General features: G+C 47.6%; 3 protein-coding genes across 3 annotated transcripts; 1 reads left to right on the top strand and 2 right to left on the bottom strand.

Moving 5' to 3' along the window:
* Window positions 1–2,390: 2,390 nt before the first annotated feature.
* On the bottom strand, window positions 2,391–5,560 carry F5891DRAFT_1188450 (uncharacterized protein; the record flags this gene model as incomplete). Its single annotated transcript, XM_041367012.1, has 3 exons — window positions 2,391–4,707; window positions 4,756–5,021; window positions 5,069–5,560. 3 exons carry the CDS (start codon window positions 5,558–5,560, stop codon window positions 2,391–2,393), a joined length of 3,075 nt encoding a protein of 1,024 aa, XP_041226118.1.
* A 1,625-nt stretch (window positions 5,561–7,185) lies between these two features.
* F5891DRAFT_297443 (Alpha/Beta hydrolase protein) lies at window positions 7,186–8,633 on the top strand. Its single transcript, XM_041371241.1, has 5 exons — window positions 7,186–7,568; window positions 7,617–7,824; window positions 7,875–8,009; window positions 8,064–8,166; window positions 8,234–8,633. The coding sequence occupies exons 1-5, from the start codon at window positions 7,243–7,245 to the stop codon at window positions 8,461–8,463; spliced, it is 1,002 nt and encodes a 333-aa protein (XP_041226117.1). The 5' UTR covers window positions 7,186–7,242; the 3' UTR covers window positions 8,464–8,633.
* A 368-nt stretch (window positions 8,634–9,001) lies between these two features.
* F5891DRAFT_1128426 (protein arginine N-methyltransferase) lies at window positions 9,002–10,533 on the bottom strand (the record flags this gene model as incomplete). The annotated part of the gene is made up of 9 exons (XM_041364279.1): window positions 9,002–9,224; window positions 9,278–9,377; window positions 9,430–9,508; window positions 9,556–9,671; window positions 9,722–9,952; window positions 10,003–10,066; window positions 10,119–10,285; window positions 10,337–10,362; window positions 10,430–10,533. 9 exons carry the CDS (start codon window positions 10,531–10,533, stop codon window positions 9,002–9,004), a joined length of 1,110 nt encoding a protein of 369 aa, XP_041226116.1.
* Between the last annotated feature and the right edge of the window lie 216 nt (window positions 10,534–10,749).

Genomic DNA, 10,749 nt, shown 5'->3' with positions numbered 1-10,749 from the left:
CCCCGTAGGACCTATAAAATATACCTCTTTTCTTAACTAACAATGAGACAGGGTAACGAGAAATAGGTGCAACTTTTCAAAATGTGAGAGTCGAGTTACACGTCCCATTTGTTATTGAACTTAATTCGTTGTCCGATTCAAGTGCTAGAGGCGATGTGTTTGCGCGCGAACTCAGCTCCCGACTACCTGTGTCAACACTTATAGTAGTCTCAGCTGTCAATCCCGGTTTTTTTTTTCATTCGCACTTAATGCGTTCCACCGAAACAAACAACCCCCCTTCACAAGATTGGGTGTCGCAACCATGAAAACCTCACTCACACCACGGAAATGCGGGGTCAAATACTTGTCTACCCGGCTGTTGACCCGGGTGAGAGCTCGCGACATGGCGTCTTGCTGTGAGCCGAAGGAGCAGAGCCATTATGTGATCAGTATAGAAGGAAGAGATTTTCAGACGCCTGTGGGTGGGCATTGCTCGATTTTATTAGATCGCTGTGGACGTTGCTCATTATCATTATTACTATTTAGTTGGAGAAATCGACGTCTTAAGTAAAGTCATTTCCAGGGTTCAGCGTATCGTTGACGAGCTAGTATTAATCGAGCGCGCTATGCACTGATGCTGAGTATCAGATATTAGGTTGTGTGCCACGTTCGTTTATATCGACAATCTCAGGTTGTGAAGCTTTATATTACTCAATGCTGTGTGTTTTTCTAAAGCACTGCTGCAGAGTATACCCGCATTTCCCAAATAAACGTTGAGGCCATCTTCTATGAATCTCTAACGATCGGCACAGCTCTTGGATGTCGGCTGTCCCCTATCTCGTGGTGTGCCGCGAGGAAAGCTCGAGGCTCTCAGGATAATTGACCTTCAGCCCGCGGTTTCCACCTTGCTCTGCATCTTGTATACCTCAGTCCTGTATTTCAGGCCCTGCTAACCCTTACCCACACACAAGATGCCACATTTCCAGAGACAACAGTTCAGTTGGGCCAACTGCGAAGATCCTGATATTCTGGCTCTGACTGCTGCGACACAACTCGTGAGTACCATAGCCACACTTGATACCCGTCGATGACTTATGTGCAATAGCCGCCTGACAGGCCTGTCAGACATTACAGTGACATTACAGAACCGTCATGGCTACCACGCCTGAACTCCTTCAATTCTTGTCATTCTGATTGTTCCAGTCACGACGCCTCAGAGCATGGGTCTTCCATGTTCGCGGACGATCATTATCGTGCCCATCACAGTCCTGCAGATGCGTTAGTCAGCTATGTGAGCTTGCGAATTCACATCATTGTTTTCTCAGTCATTCATTAATAACTTTCTGCAGCCTGACCTCGGACAGTCTCCTGAACAGCCCATGACATTTGGACGCTGGCTGCGTCTACTAGGACGACGTGCTTGTCGAGCAAGCGGGTATATTTGACTTGCCTTTGACTGAGTCTCTTGGATTAGAAATGTCCTCATCGAGTGACAAGGGTTGTACTTTAGAATTGTTTCCTCTGATCTTTCTGTTTCCTCCGGCCACTGTAGATGTATGTAGACGCCCTGCAGTTTACCAGTTACCACGCATTCTTCTTTCACGACCATGTCACGAATCGTTTTTTCTGTTGATACCTTATGATACCCCATCACTAGTATTCTTTACACAATTACTAAGACTCGACCACGTTTTTGCAGATGCTCGTTCACGTTCAAGTATCAAGAATTTTGCACTCCCCTTTCCCCGACTTTTCTCCCACCTCGATACTTCCATTTACTAGTATGCCTCACTGCATACATTTGCTCATAACATGCAGAAGCAATCAGTTACGGAGGACCCTCCGGCTATTGACTGATCCGGATTCCGAAAAGCTGTGTTCGGCTTTTGGAGAGGCCTCTTCCGGATCTCACTTAATGCGCCACCTCATCTTATGTACCGCAGTGCACCAACAGTCAGATGACTCAGATCTGAGATCTGAAAGGTGACAATGTATTTTATCCTGAATATGCTATAACACTGCTGCAACACGACTGCCATATGCCAAGCTAGTTTCTTCGAACGTGATATCAATCGTATCAAAACTTCTACGCGCGAGGGCCGCACTCTCGCGGTGGTAATTTACACTCACTGCAGGTTCTTAATATCATCGGATGTCATTTGACTTAATGTAGTCCGAGTCCCAGGGGCTAATAATGCAGAGTCAGTAGAATAAAGCTACATATGTGAAATGAAGTGTGCTCCTCGGTATCTGGAAGTACATGACATGCTACAGTTAAGGATGTATGAAAAGAGGGAGAGCATGGCATTAATGCAGTGATAGGTATTAACAGCATCTGTGGTGCGTAGCGTACAAAAAACAGAGCAAAGCATCACTCCGATCGAGTCCAAATGATAAGCGCTGTGTCAGAGTTACAATGCAAAGCCAGCATGGGGGTTCGTTATCCTTTTCGTCTGCGTCGGAGATACTGCGTGGGCGTCGTCGTCATCGTCAAACGGAGTTGCAAACGGGTTTATGGTATTGCTAGACTTCCGCGCGTGAGTAGTCGTGAGAAGCCGTGTTACGGGGGCAACGGATTCTGGTAGGGAGGACGGCGCAAGCCCCGGCCGGGGAGGAGCCATTGCAGGCTTGTTTTTGGCAGCGAGGAGCGCAGCCTGCACTTGTGACGGATAGAGCGTCAATGGGACAGTTGCATGCTGTGGGGGCGCCCGCTCGAAGGCGTGATGGAGCGGCATCGCAAGCGGGCTTGGTTCCTTGGTCTGCGGAAGAGTGAAGCCATATTCATCAAATGGGCCAACGTCAGTGGGCACGCTGGCTTTCCTGCGCTGCTCTGGATGGAGCAGTGGCGAGAAGGATATAGAAGGAAGCACCGGGTTCTTGGCAGGAACTACGCTCTTCGTCCACGGCCGAGAGGGTGGAGTCGGTGAGACAGACCAAGCAGAGGAAGGCTCTTCTCGAGTTGGAGACCGCTCAATGTGTGGCAGGTCATCTGGCTTGAGCGAGGAAGCATGAGCGATCGAAATTGTCAAGGGAGGCCTAGAAGACCGGCCTATCGGCCTATCGACGACAAATTCCTCAGCGGGAGCAGCCTTCTTAGCAAAGAAGTTTGTCACGGGTTTGAACCAGTGCGACCTGGTTTGTTCATTTTCTACCTGTGGAAAGTCCTCTCTGTCCCCACCGTCAACATCCTGCTTCCTCTTTCCAAGAGCCATCAAACGCATCAGCCTACTGATAGCGCGAGACGGCTGCTGCTGCCGCTCGGCTTTCGGCTCACCCCCCTCGTGGAAAAAACTATCCCAGCTTTTTTCAAATCGAGGTTCAAGCGATTTCAGCGGATGATTGGCAGACCGGCTGAACGGATTAAGGCTGAATGCTGAACGCGGCTCAGGAAGAGGCGTAAACGAACGAAAACCCATATCAGGCGTCTTTTCGCCCTTTTCCGAATCCTTGCTGATGTGAACGATGGACGGTGCGTCAGGAAAGGCTGCTACAATATCATCGTTGCGTTGCTCCTTGCGCCATTTACGCTTCTTGTACGCTTCAACCCAATTTCTGGCGTAGGAATGCCAGAAAACGATAGCGAGACCCATGACTACGACAACGCCCCAGAGAATGAGGAATAGGGCAAACATAATCCGTTCCTGCTTGAGAGAGTCCACGTATGTCGCCACAAGCCTTCCGATCAGGCCGCTTGAGTCACTTTGACCGCCACCAAGCGCGGCGGTTGCAATTGGCTGAGTGATCTCATTAACATCGGACGACGAAAGCACCAAGACGGTCTCGTTGACAGTCGGAAGATCGACATTCAAGTTCTCGTTCAGGAACGTGAGTGCCTCTTCGAGTGCATCGACCTTCGAGCCGATAATGCACCGGACGAAGTCCTGCGCAGTGTTCTCCAAGACGGTCCCATTGAACACACTCGCGACGATATTCTGAACATCGGTGTAGAAGTTGTTCAGCGTCGTATTGAGGGTTGTGGTGGTGCCATTGACCCAGCCGAACAGACCGTCGTTGACAGAGGACTGAACAGTCTCAACACGTGCATTAATGCTACCAGCGTATGATGAGGACTGGTTATACATTGAACTGTTCACCTGCACGAAGATTGTGCTGGAGAGATCCTGCACACTCGCAGCCGCTTGTGCAGTGTACTTTGCTTCCAACGGACCGACAGCAAGAAGCTGTATCTGAACGGAAAGTAGACCGAAGAAACCGATCAAGAAGCAGGCAAGTGCAGGCGCATGGAAAATGTAGTGCAGAAACCATCGTAGGTGAGTGTGCTGTGAAGCGGACATACGCAGTTTAGCTGAGAGGGAGTTGGCTATGCGAGTAAGCAGGGGGTGTTGCGCATCCGTCTGGAGCATGAGGAGATTGTGGTTGGTGAGTGTGACAGAAGGGGCACTAGCTGAGCTGGTGTACACCGTGGTGGGGTCAGAAACCCATGCCTCACGAGTGCGACGGAGGTGAGACTGCAAGCAGTGCCACTTGTACCACTCGAGGGCAACGTGTCCTGCTAGCAGGGCAAAGAGAACAAGGATCAATATAATGGTGCCAATCTTCGTAATCGTGAGGAGGTCATTTCCAAGATCGTCAATTGAGGAAGTGTCCAAATTGTTGCAAAATGAAACCGTGTTCTGAGCAGGGACAGGAAGCGTCGATACATCGAAGACAAGGCCTTGGAATGTGCTGTTGATATCAGACTTTACGGCTTCAAAAGGTGTATCGACGCTAATGGGGGTTAGTAGACGTAGATACTCATTTCGTTATAAGACATACAGAGATTCAATAGAGTTCTTGATCGACGACACGGTTGGCAGTGAATTGTTAAGCTGAATCAACGCATTCTCAAAATCCGTTGGGATAGTGATACTGGACAGAGAGTCCAGGCTCGAGACATTGAATTGTGGCGCAGTGATTTTACTGAAAGGATTGACCTTGTTGAGCTCGTTGACGACGCTTGTAATGGCAGAGTTGAGCGAAGTGGCATCATTCTGCAAACCTGACACAATGGCGGTTATGGTGCTTTGCAAGAAAGAAGTGATCTAAGCCGCTGTCAGTAAAAATTCATCGAAAGACAAACTTTTCATACCTCTTGAACAGCAGCAATGAGAAGTGCAAGCCCACCTCCAACAATCAGCTCGAGGAAACACAAAAACGTGGAGCGGTAAATGTCAATAAGGAAATTGATGATCACTTCCATGACAGTCAATGATAGAATCAGAGCTGCGCGCGCGTCATTCATGGTGCCATTGATAGTATCTGCGATTAACTGATTTGAGGCAATTGCCATATACCGCGGAGCACTGGCCGCAGCTGTAGCAGCTTGTTCTGCTGCTTGACATGCGATCAAGAAGTCACCCTTTGCATTAGCTACTGCAGTTTGGGCAGATTGGGATGATAGCTGGAGCCTGAATATCACAAAGATGAGCGAAAGAATTGGATATGCTAGCCAAGCTAGGGAAAGGATGTGAGGGAGTTGAAGGTAAGGTTTGAGAGTCGTGCTCGAAGTCTGTATTGTAGAATGAACGTTATAACCTGGCGGAGGCGTTATTCCTCCTTGAGTGCGAAAAGAGAAGGACATCTGAGATGATGATGGTCGACCTGCGACGTCGAATAAAACTCTGACTGCCAACTGGTGGCGGTCCGTCAGTAGTGAAGAGAGAAAGATAAAATAACTAGCAAGAAAGAGAGCCCTGGAAGAAGGGCTGGAGCAACCCATTCTTTTTCTTTTTAGAGCCAAATCATCATTGTCCCGGCACGGTGTGTCCTCCGCATCCTCATTGTTCTTGAAAAGGACTGCGAAAGAGGACGAAGCACAATAAGAAGTTCACAATTAGGTAACCTTGTTGATGATCGGAGTTCGGAGTGTTTCCGTCGGCGGCAAATCCGCAAATGAATATTCCCTGCCGTACAGCTGCCAGCAAGTGGCAACCACAGCTTGTGTCAGACCTTCTGCACGGATCATGACATCAGTCCTCTCACCGAAGACCCATCGTCACAGAGAATTCACTAGCGGGTACATAATACCTGAAGGTCTGAAGTCATCACCACGTCGAAGTTCGACGAAAGTAGCTCGGCTTATCGAGTTCCTCAGCCTGCAACCTCAATAGTACTTGTATTCGACTTGAAACCATCAAGTCGACTCTGACGGTCAATAACAAGTGTACAAAGGGTCCCCCTCATCCCCGCGGGCATCACTTGTGTCCGACTCCGTAACATGATACGTTGAAGCTTCACACTTGCCATTCCGTGCACTTCAACGTATGAAATTTGGTTCCTCAGTTGTCTTTCATGATGATTGTATTCAATGCTTAGTCTCTTTCTTGTTCGGAAAGATTCCTGCTCTACTAATTCTCTTTCAGTTTGCTACACAAGTCTAAATATTCAATGGAGGGGCGAGCATCATCCACCCCTAATGCCTGGGGTGCGTCACGCGTAATTTTTCTCTCCTGTTGGCATTCGCCCCCTCCCCTCTCCTTTTGTAACTCATCATTTCTCGCCCACGCGCCTACTACCTTTTCCTCCCTACTAGGCATCGGCAGATACGTATGCCACTCATAGTCAGGTACTCAATGTCATTCATACCACCCTCCCCGACGCCCGCGATGGGAACGTTGTTGCACCATTCCTTTCTCCTCGACTGTCCTCAGTACTGACCCAAATGTCACATTTTCGCCAATGTAGTTCGACGTGACAAAAGCCGGCCTGCACATCCTTTGAATCATAAATGGCACAAGCCCACTGTTAGTAAGTCCCACGCTGCCATGCTTATACACAACAGACACTATTACCGTAAACCTGTGCAGATCTGCACATACCCGCCCCATATACTCGCAACCGAAAGGAGAAATGCACTCTTGAGCGTTGTTGACGAATAGGCAGAAAAATATGCCAGAAGAGAAGATACACTTCAATAATAGCCACTGACAAGCGCAGAACACGCCAGCTAGATGACCGTGACTGCCTTACTCCACTGACCATCTTTCCTTCGCAGCCTTCCTTTTGTACCTAATACTTCACGTGGCAGAGCAGAGACGAGTTCGTTTTATCAATCAACTAGATTATGACGAGATGATGTGCAACATACAGCCTTCGTTCGCTTTCACACGAGTCAGGCTGCTTGATGCATAATACCGGCTTCACCATTATATGAGTCATGATCCTGAGCGCCCCGAGCGGGCTGCGCAGCCGATTTTCGTTTTAGGACGAAATTCAACAACCTAGTTACTAAGACCATAGTCCAATCCTTGTTTTCACAACACCATGAACGAGAGCCTTGTCTCAAAGTACAAAGACATCGTCACCTCCAGAGGATTGACTTACCACTATCTATACTCGCCAGCTGTAGATGACAAACCCACTCTACTCTTTGTCCATGGCTTCCCCTCAATTTCATACGATTGGTATCATCAGATCAACTACTTCTCCGAGAGGGGATTCGGAGTAGTAGCACCTGACATGCTCGGGTACGGTGGCACGTCCAAACCCACTGATATGTCCTTCTTTCTGCACACCGCAATCGCACAAGACTTGCTCGACATTCTTGATGCCGAGAAAGTCCAAAAAGCCATAGCCGTTGGACATGACTGGTAAGATATAACTGAATGCGCGCCAGCTAAATTCAGAACTGTCATCAGGGGCACTCGCATAATCTCTGTCCTGTCAATGAAACACTCTGACCGGTTTTTGGGTTTCGCGTGGGTTGTGGTCGCACACCAAATATACGCCCCCTTCCCCCCCATTGATGTTGTTTTGGAGATGAATATCAAGACATATGGGCGGCCACTTCTGGGGTATTGGAAGTTTTTCGAACAAGAAAGTGCTCCTCAAACCATCGAGAAGAACGTGAGTGTTTGACCAATGTTCTGATCTCTGCTTATTAATAAGACTCAAAGCTGGAATCTTTGATTTCCGTGGTTTATCCGGATGATCCGGATGTTTGGCTGACTCTGATGAATCAACCCGGGGAGATACAAGCTTTCGTCGAAAATGGAAAGACGATAAAGAGAGCCAGTTATCTCACAGACGAGGTGTTTCTTATTACTCTGTCAGGCTTGTTAGAATTGACTGTCTGTAAAATATAGCACCACTCTCGCTTGTTGGAGTCACTAAGGGGAGGTGGGTTAACGAGTGCCCTGAACTGGTACCGGTCCACGCTCGGTGGTGTTAATTCCCGCATCATGGAAGGTGAGACACGATGTCCAACTCATTACTCGATATTGCATCATCTGATCTCGTTTTGCTGCGGTAACAGAAATACCAGAAGAAAATCACTTTATCAAGAAACCCGCGTTCTTCGCGGTCGCAAGGAAAGACCACGTATGCGTGTATGATTATGCTGTGCCACAAATGAAGAAATACGCGATGGGAGGTCTCAATGTGGTAGAGTTTCAAGGCGGACACTGGGTTCAATTGGAGGAACCGGAAACTTTCAACAGAGAGCTGGAGGGTTGGATTCGCGATACGTTGCAACAAAATTGTTGAGCGTAGGCGGGTTGGTCGCGACTACTCACGAACATCAATTGTACATCACCAACTCACAATCTACCCGAGCCCAACTCTCTCAAGACGTTGTGAATTACTAGTGTGATTTTTAGTTCGTGCGGGGACGAACGTCGCCAGAATTGAACTGGCCACACGTTCGAGTTCATCCAGATGCGCACGTTTGTTGAGGAACGAAACGATACTTATTGACACTATCGCAGAATCTGCAAAATCAAGACAGGTGATTGTTTTGGTGACCGGCGTAGCTTGCACATGGTCAACTGATAAGTGAGATGGTGTAATCTAATGAGACAACAAACAACAGTAAGTTTGATGTAGATGTGTAACACAAGAACTGAGATGGGCTGCGAGGCCGATGTATCCGAGCTAATACCTGTTGGTGTCCAATCCAGATGTCGGGTTGCAGGTGAATGTCGGTATATGAGGGACGTATATGATAACGCGATAAAGCGTGGAAAGCCATTGTTGATGAATATTTGTCGATCAAGACCTATCATCAGTCAGCGTACGGTCATTATCACCACGAATCGGACTGGAGGAGAAAAGGGATGCGGCAAGAATACAAAATCACGCACATTTTGTAATCTACTGTTGTCTCCTCCTCCTCGTCCCCGACTACATACGAAATGGAAATGTCAAGATCGCGGTTATTCCGAGCGTTCGGTGCGCAATCGAGACTGCCAGTAATTTCCTGCCCTTGTTTGATAGCGATTGTCGAGGGGGTATAGAACACTGTTTGCCTGTTTTCGAGAGATGAATACCTGAAGAACAGGAAGTTGAATTGCAAACGTACTTCCAATGCGTGTATTGCGCATGAGGACCAGTTGAAAACTTGACTTTCTTATGTGTGCAATCGAAGACGATGTCGAACCAAGCAAGGAATGCATGGATATCTAAAGTAGCGCGTATGAGTGGTGCAGTTATACCTAACACGATCACACTCACGATCATCGCGTGTAGCAGTAAGGGTAAAGGGTGCCGTGAAAGTCAGGTCCTCCTTTGTTGCTGTCAAGAGGTTGATTTCCTGAATGTAGTCAGACAAGTATTATCAATGAATTGATAGCAACAAACTTTGATAACATAGGGATCGGTTACGACCGCTTTGAGTTCAACGGTATCCACCAAAGGTTCGCGGAGTGCGATGTCTTTAATACACGAGTAGTTGAAGCCATACACATTATCCCAAACTACAAATGATGTTCTCAGCCAGGCGCGCGTATACCACAAACGTACGTACAGTTGATCTTCTCCTCTTTGTAGTCCTGATCTTCAATGGCAGCAAAAAGTAATTTTGCGGTGTCCGGGAATATCAATCCTTCGGGCTTGAGGTATTTGTCTCTTGCAAGTAAGACCGTGTCTAACATGGATTCGTAGAGAAGGAAATAACCCATCCACTCTGAAATGATGATATCGAACTTATCGATAGGAAGCTCGGCTTCCTCGAGTTTTCCCTTGACGAGAGTAATTGCTAGTGTATTATTACTAAAGATGGTATCAGTAGCATGCAGCCAGACGTACTGTCTTTGAAGCCGTTGGCTTCTATAATCTTTTGAGCTTGATCGATAATATTCGACATGTCGATCTTTAAAAGGCATGCAGGAAATGATACGAGCGAGTGGGCATGTGGTACTTACACCAACTACATGTGAAGCACCCGCTTTTGCAGCGAACATACTCAAGATACCAGTTCCGCAACCAACATCTAGGACTGTTTTACCCTTGAAAAGATGACCGTTGTTCATGATCGCAGAACGATAGGAACCTGTCCGGACAGTGTCCTTGAGCATTTCCTCGTGGATACCTGCCAGAATATGTCAAACTAACAATAACTCGACCAGACGGATCAACAAACCAAAATGCGCGTATGAATCCGCATAACTGGAAAAAGGGAAGCAAAAATTAGGTATTAGAATTTCCTTGAGAAGATATGCGCAAATGTGCGAACTAGTCTCTGGAGGTCATCGAGTCCGATGTAACATCGGGGGCGATATGGTGGGTCGATGTAACATCGGAGGCGATATGGTGGGTCGATGGTCCTGCACTTTCCATCTTCAATTGAAGCAGTTGGGTGAAGCTGTGGAGCACGAAGGAATACAGGTAGCAGATAAAAATTTGCCGGTTCCCACGGTAGCTAGAATCTCAGGTTCTGAACGTTGACCCGTGAGAACAAATTCTCATAAAACTATACAGTTGAGATGCTTAAACAATCAAAGCCCGGATTCATAAGTCATGACCCAAAGATAATAAAGGTAAAGGTCACTTGCT

This window comes from Suillus fuscotomentosus (assembly GCF_016647785.1).
Source record: "Suillus fuscotomentosus strain FC203 chromosome Unknown F5891scaffold_26, whole genome shotgun sequence".
Classification (NCBI taxonomy): domain Eukaryota; kingdom Fungi; phylum Basidiomycota; class Agaricomycetes; order Boletales; family Suillaceae; genus Suillus; species Suillus fuscotomentosus.
The sequence above is the reverse complement of the archived record's forward strand: the minus strand, read 5'-3'. Positions and strand labels throughout refer to the sequence as shown.

Bases quoted from the DNA above. Each gene is read 5' to 3' on its own strand.
- F5891DRAFT_297443 (XM_041371241.1), top strand. From the start codon at position 7,243: ATGAACGAGAGCCTTGTCTCAAAGTACAAAGACATCGTCACCTCCAGA. The intron at 7,825-7,874 runs GTGAGTGTTTGA...TAAGACTCAAAG, and splicing joins CTCAAACCATCGAGAAGAAC to CTGGAATCTTTGATTTCCGT. The intron at 8,010-8,063 runs GTGTTTCTTATT...TGTAAAATATAG, and splicing joins CCAGTTATCTCACAGACGAG to CACCACTCTCGCTTGTTGGA.